The sequence below is a fragment of the Pseudorca crassidens genome, chromosome 1, assembly GCF_039906515.1.
Source record: "Pseudorca crassidens isolate mPseCra1 chromosome 1, mPseCra1.hap1, whole genome shotgun sequence".
Taxonomy (NCBI): Eukaryota; Metazoa; Chordata; class Mammalia; order Artiodactyla; family Delphinidae; genus Pseudorca; species Pseudorca crassidens.
In genome coordinates, this window is record NC_090296.1 from 29,398,484 (window position 1) to 29,424,440 (window position 25,957).

Below are 25,957 nucleotides of genomic sequence, written 5' to 3' on the forward strand. Positions count from 1 at the left end.
GGAAGATCCCACATGCTGCGGAGCAACTAGGCCTGTGAGCCACAACTACTGAGCCTGTGTGTCTGGAGCCTGTGCTCCGCAACAAGAGAGGTCACGATAGTGAGAGGCCCGCGCACCGCGATGAAGAGTGGCCCCCGCTTGCCGCAACTAGAGAAAGCCCTTGCACAGAAACGAAGACCCAACACAGCCAAAAAAGAAAAAAAAAACTATGTGGGACTGTATTTCTAGAGGGCCCCAGAACTACGAGTTTGCAGCCTCAGCTAGCTTCATCTAATTACTAGTTGTGATTCTCTGTTTGAAGATTTTCAATAATTCTCATGTTTCATACTTTCAGAATTATTTAGGGCTAGTCATTTCTTCACCTAAATATAAATTTAGGTTCAAGAATTTTTTACTCTCCTTGGTTTTCAGCTAAATGCCTGTGGAATAAAGTAAGGAAGGCAGAGGGGAAAACTGCGTTTAAAAGAGTAGGATTTAGGGACTTCCCTGGTGGCACAGAAGCCGCCTGCCAATGCAGGGGACATGGGTTTGAGCCCTGGTCCGGGAAGATCCCACATGCCGCGGAGCAACTAAGCCCATGCGCCACAACTACTGAGCCTGCACTCTAGAGCCCGCAAGCCACAACTACTGAGTCTGCACTCTAGAGCCGGCGAGCCACAACTACTGAAGCCTGCGCGCCTAGAGCCTGTGTTTCACAACAAGAGAAGCCACCGCAATGAGAAGCCTGCACACCGTAAGGAAGAGAAAGCTCCCGCTCCCCACAACTAGAGAAAAGACATAAAACAAATAAATTTATTTTTTTAAAAAAAAGAGTAGCATTTAATCTCGTGGTTGAGGTCAGGCATGATTTCCTCATCATTTCAATTTCTTGGACTCAATTTCTGCCCAGCTATATAGCAATGAAATCACAAAAAGAAGAAAACTAGTTAAACTTATTCTTTATAAATATTTCCATCAGGGGCTTCCCTGGTGGCGCAGTGGTTGAGAATCTGCCTGCTAATGCAGGGGACACGGGTTCGAGCCCTGGTCTGGGAGGATCCCACATGCCGCGGAGCAACTAGGCCCATTAGCCACAACTACTGAGCCTGCGTGTCTGGAGCCTGTGCTCCGCAACAAGAGAGGCTGCGATAGTGAGACGCCCGCGCACTGCGATGAAGAGTGGCTCCCGCTTGCCACAACTAGAGAAAGCCCTCGCACAGAAATGAAGACCCAACACAGCAAAACTAATAATAAATAAATTAATAAACTCCTACCCCCAACATCAAAAAAAAATTTCCATCAGGCAGGACAATCACATACTTTGCTAAATAGCTTTGGCTGGGTCTGTAACTAACCAACAACATCCCTTTTTCAACTACTAGTTGGATCTACCAAGTATGTAAGCAAGAGAGTGCTCACTTTACGTAGGAGTTGAGGAGCATCACTAGGTAAAACCATTACTTCATAAAGAGCTTTGATTAGATAGCCCGCCGACAGATTTCAAGTCTAAGACAGCAGTATTTCTCAAAGTGTTGTGGGAGCCCTCCAATTTTAGAATCATTTGAAATGCACATTCCTGAATCCCCCCCCCAATTAATTAAACATTCATAATCTGCACTCCAACTTAGGCCAAAATCATACTCATGCATACTGAAATTTGAGAAACACTACCCTAATATGCTGTGTTAGAGAGGGTTTTATAATGTTACAATGTTACTAATAACTGAACTGACAGTCATTCAGAGGGCAACCTGGGCGTATCACAGGTTACAAATACTGCGGCAATCAGTGTTATACACATTCCTCTCGTAACCAACCCCACCCTCTATCTCGCCGGGGCGGGGGGGGGGCGGATTACTCCCATGTAAAAAGATATCCTTATTCACACTCCCCCTTCCATCACCTTTCCCACTCTACTCCGCTCTTTGCTTTTTGCCCTCTGCTCTTTGCCCTCCCTTTTCTCTGCCAGAGTCTCTGGCAGAGATTAACCCAACCTCCAATCAGCCCCACACCACCCGGTGCCAGGGCTTCTCTTTCGCCTTAGGCCTCAGAATCTACCGAGCCAGCATCCGCTACCGGCTCCCTTCCGCTGTTTGAGGACCTCCGCCATCCTCAACCCTCCAGTTACCCTTTTCCACTTCCAATCTTCTCTCAGCTTTGGCTACGAGGCCTGGAGGGTACTCACCATTCCGGCGGTTGCTACTGTCACTGCTCTGGTTGCTAGGGCCCGCGGGGATCAGTGCGCATGCGCACCTCTTGGAGCTCTCCTTGGATCCCTACCCCGGCAGTGGTCTTTTCTCTCCGCCCTCAGTGTGGCGCAAGCAGGGCATTGTGGGACCGCGCGGTGTACGCCGGGGTCCTCCCGCTCCGCGGTTGCTAGCTACCCAGGGACTGCAAGCGCAGCAACTGGTGGCACAGAGGGGTCGAGAGCATAACCTCGTGGAGTGGTTGGGAGATGTCTTTTTCCCTTGTGAAAGTAATTTCAGCTAATCTGGAGTGACGTACCGGCTTAAAGTTTAAAACTTTGAAACCTCCCTGTAACAACTGCCACACCCCATAAAGGAACTTTAAAAATTCCCTTCCTTTGCAGATTGCCCTTCCCGTTCTCTTGACTCCCTGCTGTAATTTACCTAGTTGTCCGACTGAGGATACCCAGACACGGCTGCATTTCTTCAGTTAGCTTCTCCCAACCCCTTCAGGCAGCCTGAGGCGGCTGAAGCATGAAATGCTGGTTTTACATAACCGAGGTGTCTTTATACCCCCAACTATCAAATTAGCCAAAAACTAAAAATGTCCAGAGTTGCTAGGGGTATGGAGAAGTGGGGACGCATACATACACTGCTGTTTGTAATTGATACAGCCTTTCCGCAGGCTGTTGGCAATTTTAAAGCTTTAAAAACTTTTGCACCTCTGTGACCCAGCAGTTCCACTTCTAGGACTTCATCCTGAAGAAATAATCAGGCATATGCACAGAGATATATGTTCAAAGTTTTAACAGCGAAAAGAAAACCCAAATGTCAACAACAGAGAATTGGTATTATTAAGGATATTATGAGGGGGTTCCCTGGTGGTGCAGTGGTTAGGAATCCTCCTGCCAATGCAGGGGACACAGGTTCAAGCCCTGGTCTGGGAAGATCCCACATGCTGCGGAACAACTAAGCCCATGAGCCACAACTACTGAGCCTGAGCTCTAGAGCCCGCAAACCACAACTACTGAGCCCATGTGCCTAGAGCCCGTGCTCTGAAACGAGAAGCCACCACAACGAGAATCCCACGCACCGCAACAAAGAGTAGCCCCCACTCGCTGCAACTAGAGAGAGCTCGCATGCAGCAACCAAGACCCAACGCAGCCAGAAATAAATAAACAAATTTATAAAAAATAAATAAATATATAAAAGTTACATGCAATTTAAAATAAAAAAGATATTAGGAGGTTTTAATGTTTGTTATGGACTGAATTGTGTCCCCTCAAAATTCATATGTTGAAGCCCTAAGCCCCAGTGTGACTGTGTTTGGAGACAGGGCCTTCAAGGAGGCAATTAAGGTTAAATGAGGCCATAAGAGTGGGGCCCTAACCCAATGGGACTGGAGTCCTATAGGAACAGACACCAGGACTGGTGTGCAGAAAGGAAAGGCCATGTGAGGACACAGTGAGAAAGTGGTCATCTGCAAGCCAAGAACAGAGGCCTCACCAAAAACCAACCCTGTCTGCTCCTTGATCTTGGATTTCCAGCCTCCAGAACTGTGAAAAAACAAACTTCTGTTAAGCACTCAGTCTATGGTATTTTATTACTTGCAACCTGAGCCGACTAATACAAGGTTCATTTTGCTTGTCTGTTTTCTGATTGTTCTATAATGAGCCTGTTTTAAATTTTGAAATAAGAAATAAATTTCACTTTGAAAAAGGTAATTTAATCAATTCCTAAAAATAGGAAAAAGTAAAATTTTTACTGAAGAAAAAAATGTATATTCATAACATATCCAACTTTTGTTCTTGTAGGTTTTTTTCATTTTTTTTCAGATCTCCACATCTCCACAGTTCTGCAAACTAGGATTCTTCTTCACCTGCCACAGTCTCTACCAGTTTTGTTGATGTGACTGTAATGGGCATCTACTCCTTAAACATATCTCATAACCCAGCAGAGTAGTCCTTCTACTCAAAACTATGGATTATACCATAAGGAGTTGGTATTAATAATGAAATATCATTAATGAATCAATTTTATCTTCATGCTTGCTCAGAACATTACTTCTGCTTCCTTTTTGTCATTGCAGCGGTAAACTTTGACCATAAATATGTTTTATTTAACACCATATAAACTATTTACCACTATATAAACAGAAATCTGCTTGTCTCTGCAAATGAACTCACAATATCTTGATACATTTCCCATCAAGTACATTTTGAGTTTCAGATACTCAAAGGTTAAAAACAGTCACCCAGGGCTTCCTTGGTGGCGCAGTGGTTGAGAGTCCGCCTGCCGATGCAGGGCACATGGGCTCGTGCCCCAGTCCGGGAAGATCCCGCATGCCACTGAGCGGCTGGGCCCGTGAGCCATGGCCTCTGAGCCTGTGCATCTGGAGCCTGTGCATCCGGAGCCTGTGCTCCGCAGCAGGAGAGGCCACAACAGTGAGAGGCCCCAACAGTGAGAGGCCCTGCTACCGAAAAAAAAAAAAAAAAAAAAACAGTCACACAAGAAAAATGAATTATGTAACTGGGATCTTTCCTTTGTTTTTTTAAATCCTGCAAAATGACAAAGTAGATTCAAAAAGCTATTCACCAGAGAATACAGCTTTGGGTCCACTTGCTCTTGTTGCAGCCCTGGGTAAAAGAAAGTTAAGAGAAAGGTTAAAAATCTTATTGAAACCATTTCCCCAAATTCAGAAAATCTCTGGAGAAAAGGGACCCCTCCTATACTGTTGGTGGGGATGTAAATTGGTGCAGCCACTATGGAGAACAGTATGGAGGTTCCTAAAGAAACCAAAAATAGAGTTACTATATGGTCTTGCAATCCCACTCCTGGGCATATATCTGGAAAAGACAAAAGCTCTAAATCAAAAAGATACATGCACCCCAATGTTCATAGCAGCACTATTTACAATAGCCAAGACATGGAAGCAACGTAAATGTCCATTGACAGGAGAATGGATAAAGATGTGATACATACATACAATGGAATATTACTCAGCCATAAAAAGAATGAAATAGTGCCATTTTCAGCAACATGGATGGATGTAGAGATTATTTATCATACTAAATGAAGTAAGTCAAAGACAAATATATAATATCACATATGTCAATTCTAAAAAAGGATACATATGAACTTATTTACAAAACAAATAGACTCACAGATGTAGAAAACAAACTTATGTTCACCAAAGGGGAAAGGGGGAGAGGGATAAATTAGGAGCATGGGATTAACATATACACACTACTGTATATAAAACAGAACCCTAATGAGTTTATTTTATTAAGAATGTTTAAATTGAATTATAAGTGAAATATAATATTAGCTTCGGGTATATAACACAGTGATTTGATATTTTTATATATTATGAAATGATCACCATACAGAGTTATTACGATATTATTGACTACTTTCCCTATGCTGTACATTACATCCGCATGACTTGTTTATTTTATAACTGAAAGTTTGTACCTTTTAATCTGCTTCCCTCATTTCACCTGTCCTCTCTCCCCTCTGGCAACTACCAGTTTGTTCTCTGCATCTATGAGCCTGTTTCTGTCTTTTTTTTTTCTTCCGGTTTTAGTGAGATATAATTGACATACAGCACTGTATAAGTTTAAGGTTTACAGCATAATCATGAAATGATTATCACAATAAGTTTAGTGAACATCTATCATCTCATATAGATACAAAATTAAACAAAAAAATTTTTTTCCTGTAATGAAAACTCTTAGGATTTTCTCTCTTAACAACTTTCATATATAACATTCAGCAGTGTTCATTATATTTATCATGTTGTACATTACATCCCTAGTACTTACTTATCTTACAACTGCAAGTTTGTACCTATTGACCACCTTCATCCAATTCTCTTCCACCCCACTCCCTGCCTCTGGTAACCAAAAATCTGACCTCTTTTTCTATGAGTTTGTTTTTGAAGTATATTTTACCTACAACACTATGTTAGTTCCTGTTACACATCATACTGATTCAATATTTCCATACATTTCAAAATGATCATCATGATAAATCTAGTTACGCTCTGTCATCATACAAAGATGTAATTATTGACTATATTCCCCACACGGTACATTCCTCAACTGTAACTCATCTATTTTGCAACTGGAAGTTTTTACCTTTTAATCTTCCTCATCTATTTCTCTCCTACCCCAACACCTCTTCCTTTTGGCAACCACCTATTTGTTCTCTGTATCTATGACTGTGTTTCTGTTTTGTTATGTTTGTTCATTTGTTTTGTTTTTTAGATTCCATGTATAAGTGAAATCACACAGTATTTGTCTTTCTCTGATTTATTTCATTTAGCATAATACCCTCTAGGTCCATCCATGTCGTTAAAAATGGTAATTTCATTTTTTAAAAAAAAAATTTATTTATTTATTTGACTGCGCCAGGTCTTAGTTGCATCAGGTGGGATCTTTGCCACGTGTGGGATCTTTGTTGTGGCCTGTGGAATCTTTAGTTGTGGCATGTGGGATCTTTTAGCTGCGGCACGTGGACCCTTAGTTACAGTATGCAGGATCGAGGTCCCTGACCAGGGATCAAACCTGGGCTTCCTGCATTGGGAGCATGGAGTCTTAACCACTGGACCACCAGGGAAGTCCCTCAATTTCATTCTTTTTTATAGTTAATATTCCACTGTATATTTATACCACATCTTCTTTATCCATTCATCTATTGATGGGCAGTTACATCACTTCTGCATCTTGTCTATTGTAAACAGTGTTGCAATGAACTTAGTTGTCCATATATTTTTTCAAATTAGTGTTTTTATTTTCTTCAGAAAAATATATAGAAGTGAAGTTGCTGGATCTATGGTAGTTCTATTTCAGTTTTTTAAGGAACCTATATACTGTTTTCTATAGTGGCTGTACCAATTTACATTCCCACCAAAAGAGCTTGAGGGTTCCCTTTTCTCCACATTCTCGACAACACTTATTGTTTCTTATCTTTTTGATGACAGCCATTCAGACAGGTGTGAGATGGTTTTGATTTGCCTAATGAGTTCATTTTAAACACATTTCTCTCCACCATTCCACTCACCTTTGGGTGACTTTGCACAAATGTAGCTACCTCCTCAAAGTAATCTAAATTTAAATCTTTCATGATTGGAGGTAGATCTTCATAACCAAAACACAGCAAATCCTTGACAAGCCAGGAGACTCGCTTAAGATTCATTTAACCCTCCATCACCAGCCATGTCAATCAAACCAGGAAAAGAACCATCTCCTGTAAACCAGGAAAGGGGATTAATCTTGGATTAGATGACAGAACATTTAATGAACTATGATACCCAGCTAACATTTTCTAAGTCAGAGTCTAGTTGTATGATGTATTCTTTTCTTTTTTAAATATTTGCCTATCTGCTTGGAAAAGAAAACATCTGTTTTGGTTGAAATAGGATTATTGTTGTGGTTGAAATAGATAAATAGACTATTTTAAAGCTGTAAATGTACAAATGGTTTTATATCTCCCCCCGCCATGAGAAAATCACTGGGAAATGGAAAAAATTATGAAAATTAGCACCAAAGAAATGGAAAGTGTTTTGGTTTGAAGTGTCAGTCCTGGTAAATCTAAGTAAATAGTTCTGCAGACTTTGAGTTATGAAAATATAATACCTCATTTTAAAAAATCCAGCTTTAAAAGGCCCTTTGACTTCTCAACAAACAAGAAACAGAGTGACCAAAATCTGTAATTAAACAAGATTTAAACTATTTTAAAGGTCTAACAAAGGTGTAATATAAAGTGAACAGTATGTGTGGAAAGGTAGTAAAATGTCAAACTAATAGCCCCCCTAACATTGGTCTGTTATTTCTCTCTTAACACCCCTACTGGGGCTTCCCTGGTGGTGCAGTGGTTGAGAATCTGCCTGCCAATGCAGGGGACACAGGTTCGAGCCCTGGTCCGGGAAGATCCCACATGCTGCGGAGCAACTAAGCCCATGCACCACAACTACTGAGCCTGTGCTCTAGAGCCCATGAGCCACACTACTGAAGCCCGCGTGCCTAGAGCCCGTGCTCCTCAACAAGTGAAGCCACCGCAATGAGAAGCCCGAGCACCGCAACGAAGAGTAGCCCCCGCTCGCCACAACTAGAGAAAAGCCTGCACGCAGCAACGAAGGCCCAACACAGCCAAAAATAAATAAATAAATTAATTAAAAAAAACCCTACTGGAGATTATGTTATTCATTCACCACTCCAAGAGAGGAATTTCCCAGCCAATTGCCTCCTAGTATTTTTCTGATATATACCTCTGTGTTATTCCAATTAAAAGTGCTAGATAAATCTATATAAGTACAGAAGAAATGGCAAGAACATGAGGATAGAAACCAAACTAAAAGGCCTAAAATTCCTGTGCCAGAGGCCATTTCTAAGTTCTCAAATCTAGAAAGACGTTAGGCACATCTAGCTACCAAAATGTAATCTAGGGTGTACATATTAAGGTAGTGATCTTTATAAGGTGGTTTCCTTAACATTTAGATATCTCAGCATATCTTGACCTGCTTTTTTTAAAATTAGATAAATCTCAAGCATTTCTAGATTCAAGATTAGTTCCAGAAAGCCTAAAGCAAACCATGAAAAAGACACAACGTACAGACCCTCAAATCATTCTGGCAATAGAGTTTTCCAACCATAGGCTTCAAAATACTAACCTGCTTATCACATTAAAATAACTCAGAATTTTGTTTATTTTGTTTCAATTCATTAATTTAATCCCCAGTATGAAAATTTGCTAGGATCTTATAGGCTATTTCAAAAAAATCTTACCTACTCAAACCCCAGCCACGAAAATGTTAAATCTCTCATTTAAAAGATTCTTAGAGAGTTCTCCGGTGGCCTAAGTGGTTAGGATTCAGTGCTGTCACTGTCGTGGCCTGGGTTTGATCCCTGGTTGGGGAACTGAGATCCCGCAAGCTGCAGGGCGCAGCCAAAATACTAAAAAAAGAAAAGAAATAAAATAAATAAAAGATTAGTTAGCTGTTCCTGAGGATCCTGAGGGTGGGAGTAGGGGATAAGCCAGACTGGGCTTTTAAAAACCCAATTATTTCACTCATTGATTCACTCATTCAGCCTGTGTTTATAAAGGTCAGAGTTAGACCTCAAAGAGTTGACTGCACCCTGATTTCAGCATCACCTAGCTGTGTGATTTGGTTAAAACACTTTGGTCCTTGGTTTCCTCATTTATATTATACAGAAGCTGTTCTTTGATCTATGAAATGAGCAACACAACAGTTTTCTCATCATGGTGGAGGTCTCCAAGTTATTAGAATACGTCAGATAACAACAAAAAGGTCATCTTTATCTTAACATGAAGGCAGTGTAAAAGAGTGAGCAATATATAGTGTGCCTTCAGTCACTTTGGGGCTTGGACAGATACCAATGACAGATAAGGTTTGTATCCACTACTCTCGCCATTTTTTAACAAGAATTGATAACGAGAAAAGTTAACACAAAGCTCTGCCTAGCAGAGGTAGGCAAGCAAGCATGTAATGCTAGAAACTGTACAGCAATTTTAGGCTTAGTAAGAGCAAATTTGCAAAGTATATGCTCTCAAGGAATAGATTCTGCAGCACTAGGAGTTAGGATGGGCAGCTGGCAGAAAAGAGGTATGCAAGCAGATCAAATTTAAATCCCGGCCACCACTTAGGGGAATGAATGTCCCACCTGATGTCTAGGAGACAAAATAAAGGAATTAAGACACTCATGTGGGATTGGTTCAAGATGGCAGAGTAGAAGGACGTGCTCTCACTCCCTCTTGTGAGAGCACTGGAATCACAACTAACTGCTGAACAATCATCGACAGGAAGACACTGGAACTCACCAAAAAAGATACCCCACATCCAAAGACAAAGGAGAAGTCACAATGAGACAGTAGGAGGGGCGCAATCACAATAAAATCAAATCCTGTAACTGCTGGGTGGGTGACTCACAAACTGGAGAACACTTATACCACAGAAGTCCACCCACTGGAGTGAAGGGTCTGAGCCCCATGTCAGGCTTCCCAACCTGGGGGTCCGGAAATGGGAGGAGGAATTCCTAGAGAATCAGACTTTGAAGGCTAGCAGGATTTGACTGCAGGACTTCGACAGGACTGGGGGAAACAGAGACTCCACTCTTGGAGGGCACACACAAAGTAGTGTACGCATCGGGACCAAGGGGAAGGAGCAGTGACCCCATAGGAGACTGAACCAGACCTACCTGCAAGTGTTGGTGGGTCTCCTGCAGAGGCAGGGGGTGGCTGTGTCTCACCGTGTGGACAAGCACACTGTCAGCAGAAGTTCTGGGAAGTACTCCTTGGCGTGAGCCCTCCCAGAGTCCACCATTAGCCCCACCAAAGAGCCAGAGTAGGCTCCAGTGTTGGGTCACCTCAGGCCAAACAACCAACAGGGAGGGAACCCAGCCCCACCCATCAACAGTCAAGTGGATTAAAGTTTTACTGAGCTCTGCCCACCAGAGCAACAGCCAGCTCTACCCATCACCAGTCGCTCCCATCAGGAAACTTGCACAAGTCTCTTAAATAGCCTCATCCACCAGAAGGCACACAGCAGAAGCAAGAAGGACTACAAGCCTGCAGCCTGTGGAAAACAACATTCACAGAAAGATGGACAAGATGAAAAGGCAGAGGGCTATGTACCAGATGAAGGAACAAGATAAAACCCCAGAAAAAGAACTAAATGGAGATAGGCAACCTTCTAGAAAAAGAATTCAGAATAATGACAGTGAAGGTGATACAGGACCTCAGAAAAAGAATGGAGGCAAAGATTGAGAAGATGCAAGAAATGTTTAACAAAGACCTAGAAGAATTAAAGAGCAAACAGAGATGAACAATACAATAACTGAAAAGAAAAATACACTAGAAGGAATCAATAGCAGAATAACTGAGGCAGAAGAACGGATAAGTGACCTGGAAGACAGAATGATGGAATTCACTGTTGCGGAACAGAATAAAGAAAAAAGAATGAAAAGAAATGAAGACAGCCTAAGAGACCTCTGGGACAACATTAAATGCAACAACATTCGCATTATAGGGGTCCCAGAAGGAGAAGAGAAAGAGAAAGGACCCATGAAAATATTTAAAGAGATTATAGTCAAAAACTTCCCTAACATGGGAAAGGAAATAGCCACCCAAGTCCAGGAAGTACAGAGAGTCCCATACAGGATAACCCGAGGAGGAACACACCAAGACACATAGTAATCAAATTGGCAAAAATTAAAGACAAAGAAAAATTGTTGAAAGCAGCAAGGGAAAAATGACAAATAACATACAAGAGAACTCCCATAAGTTAACAGCTGATTTCTCAGCAGAAACTCTACAAGCCAGAAGGGAGTGGCATGACATATTTAAAGTGATGAAAGGGAAGAACCTACAACCAAGATTACTCTACCCATCAAGGATCTCATTCAGATTCGATGGAGAAATCAAAAGCTTTACAGACAAGCAAAAGCTAAGAGAATTCAGCACCACCAAACCAGCTCTACAACAAATGCTAAAGGAACTTCTCTAAGTGGGAAACACAAGAGAAGAAACGGACCTACAAAAACAAACCCAAAACAATTAAGATAATGGTCATAGGAACCTACATATCGATAATTACCTTAAACATTTAATGGATTTAATCCATTTAATGGATTATATGCTCCAACCAAAAGAGGCAGGCTCGCTGAATGGATACAAATACAAGACCCATATATATACTGTCTACAAGAGACCCACTTCAGACCTAGGAACACATACAGACTGAAAGTGAGGGGATGGAAAAAGATATTCCACGCAAATGGAAATGAAAAGAAAGCTGGAGTAGCAATACTCATATCAGATAAAATAGACTTTAAAATAAAGACTGTTACAAGAGACAAGGAAGGATACTACATAATGATCAAGGAATCAATCCAAGAAGAAGATATAACAATTATAAATATATATGCACCCAACACAGGAGCACCTCAATACATAAGGCAACTGCTAACAGCTATAAAAGAGGAAATCGACAGTAACACAATCATAGTGGGGGACTTTAACACCTCACTTACACCAATGGACAGATCATCCAAACAGAAAATCAATAAGGAAACACAAGCTTTAAATGACACAATAGACCAGATAGTTTTAATTGATATTTATAGGACATTCCATCCAAAAACAGCAGATTACACTTTCTTCTCAAGTGCACACGGAACATTCTCCAGGATAGATCACATCTTGGGTCACAAATCAAGCCTCAGTAAATTTAAGTAAGAAAATTGAAATCATATAGAACATCTTATCTGACCACAACTCTATGAGATTAGAAATCAATTACAGGGAAAGAAAAACATAAAAAACACAAACACATGGAAGCTAAACAGTATGTTACTTAATAACGAAGTGATCACTGAAGAAATCAAAGAGGAAATCAAAAAATACCTAGAGACAAATGACAATGAAAACACGATGATCAAAAACCTATACGATGCACCAAAAGCAGTTCTAAGAGGGAAGTTTATAGCAACCTCAGGAAACAAGAAACATCTCAAACAATCTAACCTTACACCTAAAGGAACTAGAGAAAGAAGAACAAACAAAACCCAAAGTTAGCAGAAGGAAAGAAATCATAAAGATCAGAGCAGAAATAAATGAAATAGAAACAAAGAAAACAATAGCAAAGATCAATAAAACTAAAGCTGGTTCTTTGAGAAGATAAACAAAATTGATAAACCATTAGCCAGACTCATCAATAAAAAGAGGGAGAAGACTCAAATCAATAAAATTAGAAATGAAAAAGGAGAAGTTACAACAGACACAGCAGAAATACAAAGCATCCTAAGAAACTACTACAAGCAACTCTATGCCAATAAAATGGACAACCTGGAAGAAATGGACAAATTCTTAGAAAGGTAAAACCTTCCAAGACTGGACCAGGAAGAATTAGAAAATATGAACAGGCCAATCACAAGTAATGAAATTGAAACTGTGATTAAATATCTTCCAACAAACAAAAGTGCAGGACCAGAGGGCTTCACAGGTGAATTCTATCAAACATTTAGAGAAGAGCTAACGCTAATCCTTCTCAAACTCTTCCAAAAAATTGCAGAGGAAGGAACACTCCCAATCTCATTCTATGAGGCCACCATCACCCTGATACCAAAACCAGACAAAAATACTGCAAAAAAAGAAAATTACAGACCAATATCACTGATGAACATAGATGCAAAAATCCTCAACAAAATACTAGCAAACAGAATCCAACAGCACATCAAAAGGATCATACACCATGATCAAGTGGGATTTATCCCAGGGATGCAAGGATTCTTCAATATACACAAATCAACCAATGTGATACACCATACTAACAAATTGAAGAATAAAAACTATATGATCATCTCAATAGATGCAGAAATAGCTTTTGACAAAATTCAACACCCATTTATGATAAAAACTCTCCAGAAAGTGGGTACAGAGGGAACCTACCTCAACATAATAAAGGTTATATATGACAAACCCACAGCAAATATCATACTCAATGGTGAAAAACTGAAAGCATTTCCTCTAAGATCAGGAACAAGACAAGGTTGTCCACTCTCACCACTATCATTCAACATAGTTTTGGAAGTCCTAGCCACAGCAATCAGAGAAGAAAGAGAAATAAAAGGAATACAAATTGGAAAAGAAGAAGCAAAACTATCACTGTTTGCAGATGACGTGATACTATACATAGAGACTCCTAAAGATGCCACCAGAAAACTACTAGAGCTAATCAAGGAATTTGGTAAAGTTGCAGGTTACAAAATTAATGCACAGAAATCTCTTGCATTCCTATACACTAATGATGAAAAATCTGAAAGAGAAATTAAGGAAACACTCCTATTTACCATTGCAACGAAAAGAATAAAATACCTAGGAATAAACCTACCGAGGGAGACAAAAGACCTGTATGAAGAAAACTATAAGACACTGATGAAAGAAATTAAAGATGACACGAATAGATGGAGAGATATACCATGTTCTTGGATTGGAAGAATCAATATTGTGAAAATGACTATACTACCCAAAGCAATCTACAGATTCAATGCAATCCCTATCAAATTACCAATAGCATTTTATTTATTTATTTATTTATTGCAGTACGCGGGCCTCTCACTGTTGTGGCCTCTCCCGTCGCGGAGCACAGGCTCCGGACGCACAGGCTCAGCGGTCATGGCTCACGGGCCCAGCCACTCCGTGGCATGTGGGATCTTCCCAGACCGGGGCACGAACCCGTGTCCCCTGAATCGGCAGGTGGACTCTCAACCACTGTGCCACCAGGGAAGCCCCCAATGACATTTTTTACAGAACTAGAACCAAAAAATCTTAAAATTTGCATGGAGACATAAAAGGCCCCAAATAGCCAAAGCAGTCTTGAGGGAAAAAAATGGAGCTGGAGGAATCAGAGTCCCTGACTTCAGACTATACTACAAAGCTACAGTAATCAAGACAATATGGTACTGGCACAAAAACAGAAATATAGATCAATGGAACAGGATAGAAAGCCCCAAGACAAACCCATGCACCTATGGTCAACTAATCTATGTCAAAGGAGGCAAGGATATACAATGGAGAAAAGACAGTCTCTTCAATAAGTGGTGCTGGGAAAACTGGACAGCTACATGTAAAAGAATAAAATTAGAACACTCTCTAACACCATACACAAAAATAAACTCAAAATTGATTAGAGACCTAAATGTAAGACCGGACACTATAAGGCTCTTATAGGAAAACATAGGAAGAACACTCTTTGACATATATCACAGCAAGATCTTTTTTGACCTACCTCCTAGAGTAATGGAAAACAAATGGGACCTAATGAAACTTAAAAGCTTTTGCAAAGCAAAGGAAACTGCAAACAAGGTGAAAAGACAACCCTCAGAATGGGAGAAAATATTTCCAAACGAATCAATGGACAAAGGATTAATCTCCAAAATATATAAACAACTCATGCAGCTCAATATTAAAAAAACAAACAACCCAATCCAAAAATGGGCAGAAGATCTAAATAGACATTTTTCCAAAGAAGACATACAGATGGCCAAGAAGCACATGAAAAGCTGCTCAACATCACAGATTATTAGAGAAATGCAAATCAAAACTATAATGAGGTATCACCTCACACCAGTTAGAATGGGCATCATCAGAAAATCTACAAACAACAAATGTTGGAGAGGGTGTGGAGAAAAGGGAACCCTCTTGCACTGTTGGTGTGAATGTAAATTGATACAGCCACTATGGAGAACAGTATGGAGGTTCCTTAAAAAACTAAAAGTAGAATTACCTTATGACCCGGCAATACCACTACTGGGCATATAGCCAGAGAAAACCATAATTCGAAAAGACACATGCACCCCAATGATCATTGCAGCACTATTTACAATAGCCGGATCATGGAAGCAACCTAAATGCCCATCGACAGACAAATGGCTAAAGATGATGTGGTATATATATACAATGGAATATTACTCAGCCATAAAAAGGAACGAAATTGGGTCATTTGTAGAGACGTGGATGAATCTATAGACTGTCATACAGAGTGAAGTAAGTCAGAAAGAGAAAAACAAATATCATATATTAACGCATATATGTGGAACCTAGAAAAATGGTATAGATGAACCGGTTTGCAGGGCAGAAACTGAGACACAGATGTAGAGAACAAACATATGACACCAAGGGGGGAAAGAGGCATGGGGTGGGCGTGGGGGTGGTGGTGTGATGAATTGGGAGATTGGGGCTGACATATATATAGTAATATGTATAAAATGGATAACTAATAAGAACTTGCTGTATAAAAAAATAAATAAAATTTTAAAAAATAGTATCTTATTGAATAACATAATTGGCACTTCAGAGAAATAACTCTCATGTGATGGAAAACCATGCAAAACTTCACCAGATTATTGAAATACAAGTGCCTATGAAAAGCTAATTTTCTTTAAAATACTGTGTCTTTTTAGGGGGAAATGCTTCCAGAATAAACGATATCATGTGTTTTAAAAAAAAAAGACACTCGCGTTATTCTCAGACGACAAATTAACTAGCAAAGCAAGCCAGTTTAAGTCCAGTCCCTAAATCCACTGTAAGGCTCTCTGCATTAAAGGCCTCACGCACCAGGGGGCAGCAGGAAGCCGCGCAGGCGGCCAGCTCGCTGCCGAGCTCGGCGCGGAGAGAACTGTGCTGCACCTGGGCGGAGGCGGGCGCCGGGCTCAGCTGCACCGCCAGCCGACACGGCGCGTGGTGGACGGTCACCTCCACTTTGAGGGGGTTTTCATCACTCCCCTCGGCATCCTGCAGAGGAGGCATCCTCCGAGCCGGCCGGCGTTAGGCTCCCCAGGAGCACCATGGGCTCCACGCCCCTGAAGTCGCCGCCCAGAGCTCGGAGATCGGTCCCTGGCCGGGTCCAACACCTCCCGCCCCACTGCCGTCCGCCTCATTGTCGGCAGGCGAGAGGAAGAGGCGGCCTCGATCACTGAACCCCAAAGGGCCCCGCTCCCTGGGGCCTAAGCCTTCCACTTTAATACCCAGGAGCTTATTGGTTAGTCCAGTCTTGCGCTTGACGGCCAGGGTCGCGGCCTTTTGGGAGGAAAGGGATGATGTGGAGACAGACTTCCGAAGCTGGACGGGAGTCCCGGGAGTTCGGAGCACGGCCTGAGCCGCCAGTCACTGGGTGCGGGAATCTTTGCGGTGCGGCTTTGAGCGCAGGCACACAGACGTGGCTTTGGCGCAAAGGGAACTGGGCTCAGTAGGCGGGGCGGGGCCGGGAGCAGGGGAGGGGCCGGCCGGAGTGCAGCAGGAGGGGCTGGGCCCGGAGGGGCGTGGCCCGGCGGGAAAAAAGCAGGCCGGGTCTCAAGAGGACCTGGACTGGTTCCTGGGGCGTCACTCAGTAAAGAGCTGCAAAAAGGGGCGACTTAGGAGGGCCCGGGGTCGGTTGTGCTTTTGGAGATCCCGAAGTGGGACCGTCCGGAAGAGGCAGGAGCTTACACCTAGCCTACCCTTCGACGTGTCGAGAATGAGAAATTAATGATTTCTGACAAAATGCCTCCGGTCGCCTTCTCTAAAATCCCTCTCTGGCCATCAGGGGACACTGTTCCCTAAACTTAGTTGGAGGCTCCATGTACTAGGCTCCCGCCAAATCCCTTTTCTTGCTTGAGGTTATTTTTGCCTGGATTAATAAAGACTGTTACAAAAGAAAAAAAGACTGTCGAGATTAAAGTTTAAACGTTTCAGATGAGGCAGAGTACAGATGTATATACACTGTGGAAATAATCTATATTGTCCTGTGGCCTGACATAATTATTAAAAATGTATATTTTTACATGAAGGGAAAAATCTTACATTATATGACATTTATGGTTCGTTTGTTTTTTAAAAGAAAAAGGCATAGAACTCACAAAATAAAACTGTCCATGTATACAAAATGGTTCTGGAAGGCTACACTTCAAGTTGGTAACAGTAAGTACCTCTGGGAGAAGACTGCGATTGAGCAATGAGTTAAGAGGTTTTTAAATTTTATCTGTATTACTTGAATCTTTTACAATGAAGAATGTACTTATATATGTAATTTAAAATTTGTTTTCCAGTATAGAATTCTATCTTAAAATGTACATGTAAAATAAGGTTAATTAACCCAGGTAAAACCATTCTATTAAACTGCTATGTCAAGTAAGATGTGTGGATATGTAATCCTGAATTCCCTTTGGAACAATCTCATTTTCAGATATATATCTTATCCCTCTTACCCCATAAATAAGATTGTAATTATCATGTATTCTGATTTATGGATGGAAAATATTTGCCACTGAAAGCACATGGTTACTGGACCAACAACCCTGTCTTTTTGAAAAGTACTTGTTTAAAGTCTCTCTGTCTTTGGAGAATACATGGCTGACTCCCAGTTTTAGAAAACAACTCAAGTAATTTTTTTAAAAACATAAATTTATTTATTTATGGCTGCGTTGGGTCTTCGTTGTTCACGAGCACTTTCTCTAGTTGCGGCGAGCGGGGCTACTCTTCGTTGCGGTGTGTGGGCTTCTCATCGCAGTGGCTTCTCTTGTTGTGGAGCACAGGCTCTAGGCACGCGGGCTTCAGTAGTTGCAGCATGTGGGCTCAGTAGTTGTGGCTCACGGGCTTAGTTGCTCCGTGGCATGTGGGATCTTCCCGGACCAGGGCTTGAACCTGTGTCTCCTGCACTGGCAGGCGGATTCTTAACGACTGCGCCACCAGGGAAGTCCCTAACTCAAATAATTTTGACTTCTGCCGCCCACATCCATCATTATAGTGGCCATAAATATTGGATGTTGTGCATCTCTGCATGTACCACCTGAAAAAACAGAATGCTTCCCACAAGCTTTTATCTTTCCAGTGTGCAAAGACCATTTAAAATGAATGTACACAATAGCTTAACCATGATACTCTGAAAGAATTAAGAAGTGTTTGTGGTTTTCAGTTTGCTGAAAATTGTAACAGGTTTATACAAATATTTCTTAAAGGATCAGTGGTTGACAAAAACATGTATCAATATTTGCTTTCAAAATGGTTCATTGGCCTTTCTCATCCTGATGGCATTAGGCGTACAAACAAAAGCAGAACAATGGGCTGAATTTGGTTATATTTTCTGATTTTTTGTTTTTGAATATATGATCCAACTTTTTTTTTTTTTTTGGCTGTGTTGGGTCTTTATTTCTGTGCGTGGGCTTTCTTTAGTTGCGGCGAGCGGGGGCCACTCTTCATCGTGGTGCGCGGGCATCTCACTGTCGCGGCCTCTGTTGCGGAGCACAAGCTCCAGACACGCAGGCTCAGTAGTTGTGGCTCACGGGCCTAGTTGCTCCGCGGCATGTGGGATCTTCCCACACCAGGGCTCGAACCCGTGTCCCCTGCATTGGCATGCAGATTCTCAACCACTGCGCCACCAGGGAAGCCCTTGATTTGTTTTTTGTTGCTGTTGTTGTTTTTAAGTGTCTCCAACTAAGTTTCTTTTAGGCTTCAACTTCTTTGGGCCACTAAGCATCAAGGAAAAATTACTGACTGTCATTGAAAAACAAAAATCAGTATGTTAAAAAATGGTTCCTTATTTCTTATTTTAAGCCTAAACTCTCCATCTCCCTCTCATGGGTGGGTCAAATAGTGGGCAGTGGGGGGCGCGCTGGTCACACCCCTGTGTCTGTGATGCCTGTGGCAAAAAGACTGCTGGAATAGGTCTCTGCGGTGAGGAGAGCTCAATAAATGGTGGTTTCCAAAATAAATACATAAATCTGAACTCTCCAATTTGGCTTATGGAGCCTCCATTATGGGACCCTAACTTATCCTTGACTTTCCAGCTAAGTAATCCTCACCAGTCAGCTCTGCACTATTTGAGCTTATCTCCTCAGATTGGAAGGCTGTAGAGCCAAATGGTTAATGAAGGCCATGGACTTTGGAGTTGGACTGGCCCAGCTCTCTCATCAACCAGATATATTTCTTTTTTTTTTTTTTTTTAACATCTTTATTGGGGTATAATTACTTTACAATGGTGTGTTAGTTTCTGCTTTATAACAAAGTGAATCAGTTATACATATACATATGTTCCCATATCTCTTCCCTCTTGCGTCTCCCTCCCTCCCACCCTCCCTAACCAGATATATTTCTTAACCCTCCTGGGTCTCAATTTCCTCATCTGAAATAATAAGAGCTAATATTTGAGAGTTTAAATATGTTACGTGCTTTACTTGGATGACCTAATTTAATCACAACAGCCCAATGAAGTAGTTTCTATTCTTATCACTATAATTATCCCCACTTTATAGATGAGGAAATCGAGGCTTAGAGAGGTTAATAACTTACCCAAGGTCACACAGTAAGCGATGGAGCCTGGGATTTATATCTACTGTAGAGGCAACCTTGAGGGTACTACCCTTTACATCATTTAATGTTTCTTAGTAAGACAGCCTTTGGGAGAAACTGATTTCTAAGCTTTGATTTTATTTTATGAAGGCTGTAAATTTTGTAAAGGATACTTTATCAGTAAGGAAGAAATCGAAGTCTAGGGCCTCATTCATAAAATAAAAGCAAAGCTTAGGATACTAAGTATGTCAATGCCCCCAATCTTCAAAGTGGGGTTCAGAAACAAGAACGAAGCAGAGTCCACTCCTTAAGGGGCTCAAGTGCGCAGGTTCCCAAGGTTCAGACATGGTCAGTTAGGACCCAAAGAGTATATGGGACTCTTAGCAGTACAAAAGCTCAGTCCTCAGAACCAGAACAGAAGGCCAAATCTAGGCCAGCAGTTGAGACTTGGGCAGGCACTTCTTACATTTTTCCTGCTTAAGGTTAAGATTGGTCCTACAGATAACATCAGAGTTAAGCCTATACACTGGGAAAAGTTCAGGGGAGAAAGGGATGGACCCAGCAGTGAAGAGAGTAGTGTTGCTAAGGCTCAGAATCCAGTAGGCCCTGACAATGAAGCTGAGATGGTTGCTTTGTTACAAAAAGGTTCCTAGGTTCTCTGGAAAACCTAATACATGTTGTATGACTAGGATTTTTATTAACAGTATATGGTCTATGATTACAATGTTACAATTTGCTGGGCTTGACAGATGTTTTACCATCGAGGTGTTTATGGAAGAAAGTTTGGATTTGCTGCCAGGCATCTACCTGTGCCCTTGAGTGAGCCTTTGGCTCACCTCCATAGAATACTGGTTGGTCCAAAACTGCATGCACAGAGGCTCTACAAAGAGGAAAATAAGGCGGATCAATACAATGGCCAGTTCCTGGGTAGTAGATTATCTGGGGTCTGTCTTTCCCATGGGCTTGTAACCGTTCAGAGGCTATCTGAGCATAGAATTCACTCTTCCAGCTATGATCATCCATGCCAACGATAAACAGGAAGGGTCCCTGGGCCTTTTCCAATGGAATAAGACTTCGGTGGTTGGGTTTCTCCAGTGGGTCATTCCAAATATCCTCCAAATTCAAAAGGCCTGACTCAGTGATTTTATATTTTCCTGGGTCACTGCTGAGATTAGGAATAATCATATCCTTGTAATGCAGAGGAGCTATTGTGTTGGCCACACAGGCATTAATAACTGCAGTAGCTGTGATGCCCTTCAAGAAAGAGGCCATTGAGAGACACAGGTCACCTCCTTTGGAGAAGCCAAGAAGCCCAATACTAGGGCCTTTCACCTGATGAAAAGAGAGAAAGAAAGAGAGAGAGAACAAGTCTAGAATTCATAAAGGGAGAACTTAAACTGTGATTTTACATTGTCTAGGCAGCTTTCTCAAATGTCATTTGCTTTCCTTTCTTATGCAACAATCCACAAAGTTCAAACGTATCTTCTAATAAGCAAATCAATTTTTTTTTTTGGCTGCGCTGGCACGGCATGCAGGATCTTAGTTCCCTGACCAGGGATTGAACCCGTGTCCCCTCCATTGGGAGCACGGAATCTTTACCACTGGACTAACATGGAAGTCCCAAACAAATCAATTAATTTCCTGGTACACAGGCCCTCCACTAACATTTATGGTGACTAGGTCAAGAGTACACACAGAGGCCCATATACCCTATACCTAAATACTTAAAAGTTATAAATATTTGAAAATTAAATAAAATATATTCTTTTCTGCTACCTTGATAAATATACCTCCATAACAACTTATAAGGTCAGGTTCAAATTTCATATCTTAGAACTTCCTGGAGTTCTGTACTAGAACATGGTATGGGGGGAGTGCCAGCCCCTGGCCCTAGGCCCTGGTCCTTGGCCAACTCTCTTTCTCTTCCCATCCCTGCCTGGCTCCATCATGTACCATAAGGGCCCTCTCACACATGCGTTTGGACACCCTAGCCTATATGTTTAAGGCCTAGGTGTGTTCACATTAATGGACCCAGAGAAGAGGCATAGGGCTTGGAAGCAGGATCAGAGCTGGTTGGAAGATAGTTGTGGGGTTCCAGATCCAAAGGGCATGGTGTGAGGGGCACATGGGCTCCAGGTAGACACATTCCCTTGGCCCCTCAAACTCCGCACCCTGTGGTCAGGGATGCAGCCAAAGGAAGGCCAGAAAGTGGTCATCTAAAACAAAAGGTCCAGAGCAGAAGCCCCTCTTGCCTAGGTCTAAGGGCAAAACTGATAGTATATATTGGTCTCTTCTTGTTCCTGGGGGCTTATATCCCATAAATAAACCAGTCATCACAGTTCATGATCATCTAGGTTTTAGCAGCTCTATTGAGACCAGTCCCTGAATTCTAACAGAGTTAGACCTTGCAGTACATCTTACTCCTTAACATTAGAATGTTTGGGTTTCTTTAAGTCTAGATAGTAGCAAAGACTATGTATTCCATTGATAATCATACCAAAATGTTTTAATTAATTTTTCCAGTCTCATATAAGAACTTTCTCTACAAAACCACAATACCATTAACACACTTAACAAAATTAATGGTTCCTTAATATCATCGAATACACACCCCTATTCAAATGTCACCAATTGTCTCAAAAATCTCTTTACAGTCACTTTTTTCTCTATACATTTACATTAATCTTTTTTTGGGGGGGGGGTCGTGCTGCACAGCATGCGGGATCTTAGTTCCCCAACCAGGGATCAAACCCCCATCCCCTGCAGCAGAAGCGCGGAGTCTTAACCACTGGACTACTGGGGAAGTCCCTACCTTACTCTTACAAATGAGAAAAACTGAATTCCAGAAAGGGAAACTGCCTTATTCAGGATTATAATGCCACTTGGTGGTAGATACAGAACCAGAACTTAAGGTTAGTAACTTTTTAGTCTAGCTCTTTGAATTCTGGTCAAGAACTAAAGGGAACTAAACAGTTGAGTCTTAAGGGATTGGAGAGAGATGGGCAGAAATGAAAATAATAATCCTAACAACTTCTGAAGGAGCCTTTGTGTCTCATGGCATATTTCCAGCCCTGGGTGTCCTGGTAGAGCTTTTGGATCCAGCCCTGTGTCTGCTCTACCCCCTCTCCTCTGCATTCAGGTGAGCACCAGAACCCACCTTTGGATGTTGCAGCATGAAGTCCACAGCTTCTTCAAAGTACTCCAGGCACACGTTATTCAAATATTTAGGGAGGTCTTCAAATCTGAAATAAGCCAGAGCGAGCACAGCAAAACCATGTCCAGCCAGGAGGCTGGCCCTGTATTCACAAAGGCCACCACCACTTCCAAAAAGATCGAGGATTCCAGGGAATGGTCCTGTGCCTGGAGAGCACCACAAATCATAGGGAGTTTTAGACACTCAAAAGACATTCTTGGGTTTCAGATTTTGGCAGTCAGCAAAGAGAAGTTTTTAAAGCAAGGAAGGTTGTGGGTGGGAGTTTGGTGGAAAAGGACTCTTTTTACTTTGTCTTTTTTTTTTTTAATAAACTTTGGGGAGAAGGGAGGGGGGGAAATGCCTTATTTTCTCCGTAATTTTTCATATATTTGCAAAAAACAACAACGATAATATAAACCAAATTAGAAATAACATAAGATGAAATGTACATTTTCCACCAAATTTTCCTCAAAAAAAACCCCCCAAAAACTGAGAATGCTTTGACAGCTGTAAAGCGCTCTACATATACAGGGGATTATTAGAATATACTCCCCACCTCCTTTACACCCTCTGCTCCAGCCTTAAAGAACGCCATTCCTAAATGTGTTGTGCTCTCTTTGGCCCTGAAAATGGTGTACACTATTCTCCTCCCCTCTCCACCATTTCTGAACTGGTTGACTCATCAGTCTTCAAATCTAAGTTTAGAGCTCCCTTCCTGGAAGACTTCCCAGATGCCCTCCAAGGCTGAGTTGAATTACATAGCCTTTGATATGTTCCCACCAGCACCCTGGGCCTGTACCTCCCCTATCATAGCACTTACCACACTTACAGATCCAAGTATAGTTGCCGGTATCCTCTATTAGGCGGTAGGTACAGTGAGGCCCATGTCTGAATTTGCTAGCTACTGTATGTAGCACAGTCCTTGATTTAACACATATTTGTTAAATAATTGAACTTTTCTGCATTATTTACAAAATCCTTTGAGTCAGAAAACAATAAATTTTAAATGGGCCACAGAGTAGATACTAAAATAGTTAACAACTGACTTGATTCAAATATCGCAGCTGGGCAGTGAAAGATTTTTTTTTTTTTGAAATATTTTTTAAAAAATTAAAGTCTTTAGGAGATTCTTATTGAATCAGTCAGTATGATTTATTGAGCTCTTATTATATCCCTGTGTAAGTCTCTAGGCATACAGAGATATGGAGATGTATAAGTGCCAATTCCAGACCCAGGAGTTCACAGTTGAGTGGACAGTGCTAGTTAAGGCTGTGAATTGCTGAAGAGCTGTAAGAATAAAGCAGGGCCTCCTGTTTTGGAGAATAATCACAGAATTCAGTTTAGGAATTCTGTGAGCAGTGGCAACTCCAGCATTTCTATATATAGCAGGGGTTTCAGTCAGGAATTTGGTTGGAAGGGGTGGGTCAGTTGTCTTGTTTACAGGCCACTTTTACCTACCAAGCACCTTGTTTTTACTTAGACTAGGGTTTCTCAACCTTAGCACTATAGACATTTTGAGTAAGATATTTCTTTGTTGTGGGGCTGTCCCATGGATTGTAGATGTTTAGCACCTACCCACTAGATGCCAACAGCACCCTCTCCAATTGTGACAATCAAAAATGTCTCCAGATATTACCAATTGCCCCTGGAGTGGAAGAGAATCATTCCAGGTTGAGAAACACTGACAGACTGTTTATTACGGGGGAGGGGACCTTCAGGGAGTTTTTTTGTTTGTTTTTTAGTATTATGGGGCACTGCATCTATCTCTGGGTTTTAGTTTCCTTTGAAGTTTGATGTGAAAGAAGGCCCAAATCACTCCTGCACAACAGCAGAAGTCACTGCCTAATATTAGTATCTGAGACACAGCTGCATGGCTGGCACATAGCAGCATAAATACACTTTTTGAGTACTCTGAATGAACTTTTAGCATATAGCTGAGGGAATGGCAGTACCTCCAGGAAGTGTCCTGAAATTTAGAGGAGAAACTTCCACCCAGAATTCATGATAGACTTTGGAGCTTGGGGACGAATTTAGGGAAGTTCCACAACCACGGGGTTCCCTAGACAGGCAAGGGGCCGCCCAGGGTCTCAGGACTCTACCTGGCTTTCCACAACAGCCTGGGAAGTGGGCTGCTCACCTGGCGGCAGGAAGAGCGTGGCGCGCACCCGGCCCACGCGCACGGGCTCGCGCCGCACCCCCGGCGCCAGGAAGTCGCGCTCGTTCACCGCCCGGCCCAGGAGCCCTCCGGCTTCCGGGTCGTGGCCATCGAGCACCTCCAGCTCCACGGCGAAGGGCGTCTGTACGTCCCGCTTCACCAGCCGCAGCAAGGGCTTCTCGGGCTCTAAAGCCCAGAGGAGCCCCATGGGCTCGAGGCCCGTGAAGCTGCCGCCCAGCGCGGGCGTGCGCTCGAGGTCCAGCTGGCCGTGGGCGTCGGCGCAGTAGCGCGCGTGGGCTCGGAAGAGCGCGTCCTTCTCGTCGCGCAGGGACGCGCGCAGCGTGACCGGCTGCCCCGGGGCCAGGCCGCGCACGGCGATGCGCACGGACTCGTCCCAGCGGCAGCGGCCCGCAGGCTCCAGCGTCACCGTTGCCGCCATCTGGATCCCAGCAGAGAAGGGGCGGCCCGGCGGAGTCAAGGGTAGGGCCTGGCGTCTCTCCACCTCCCTGGGAGGCAGTCGCAATTGGAACGTTTGCTTTACTCCCGTTGGGCGGCCGAAGGGACACTTGCTAAACCGCTTTGTGAAGTCTGGAGTTTGTG

The 25,957-nt window shown here is 42.4% G+C and overlaps 2 protein-coding genes across 8 annotated transcripts in view; both read right to left on the bottom strand.

Moving 5' to 3' along the window:
• DNAL1 (dynein axonemal light chain 1) overlaps positions 1-2,387 on the bottom strand; it is a 38,701-nt gene extending 36,314 nt beyond the window's left edge. Inside the window, exon 1 of one of the 4 annotated variants that reach the window (XM_067730884.1) lies at positions 2,165-2,356. Coding sequence is in view for 2 of the 4 variants with exons in the window: in XM_067730876.1 (XP_067586977.1) it covers positions 2,165-2,167 (3 nt within the window). In the remaining 2 variants the exon portion in view is untranslated. Of the gene's footprint in view, positions 1-2,107; positions 2,126-2,164 lie in introns of those variants that run through there. The other 3 variants (XM_067730876.1, XM_067730895.1, XM_067730904.1) reach the window with 3 other exon arrangements.
• An 18,297-nt stretch (positions 2,388-20,684) lies between these two features.
• On the bottom strand, positions 20,685-25,950 carry LOC137221430 (acyl-coenzyme A thioesterase 6-like). 4 transcript variants are annotated; one of them, XM_067731109.1, is made up of 4 exons: positions 25,340-25,798; positions 24,023-24,123; positions 23,167-23,369; positions 20,685-21,341 (listed from the first exon to the last, which is right to left on the bottom strand). In XM_067731109.1, the coding sequence occupies exons 3-4, from the start codon at positions 23,182-23,184 to the stop codon at positions 20,736-20,738; spliced, it is 624 nt and encodes a 207-aa protein (XP_067587210.1). In that variant the 5' UTR covers positions 23,185-23,369; positions 24,023-24,123; positions 25,340-25,798; the 3' UTR covers positions 20,685-20,735. The 4 variants fall into 4 exon arrangements, with proteins under 4 accessions (XP_067587210.1, XP_067587218.1, XP_067587202.1 ...); XM_067731117.1 differs by lacking the exon at positions 24,023-24,123 and having other exon boundaries at positions 20,685-20,889; positions 25,340-25,950; XM_067731101.1 differs by lacking the exon at positions 24,023-24,123 and having other exon boundaries at positions 25,340-25,942.
• Positions 25,951-25,957: the final 7 nt, after the last annotated feature.

What these genes read in the sequence shown, in the direction of transcription:
- LOC137221430 (XM_067731101.1), bottom strand. Translation starts at nt 25,796, where the DNA reads ATGGCGGCAACGGTGACGCTGGAGCCTGCGGGCCGCTGCCGCTGGGAC. An exon ending in CACGCTCTTCCTGCCGCCAG is followed by an intron (nt 23,370 to 25,339) that starts GTGAGCAGCCCA and finishes GGTGCTCTCCAG; the next exon opens with GCACAGGACCATTCCCTGGA. An exon ending in TCATGCTGCAACATCCAAAG is followed by an intron (nt 21,342 to 23,166) that starts GTGGGTTCTGGT and finishes TCTTTTCATCAG; the next exon opens with GTGAAAGGCCCTAGTATTGG.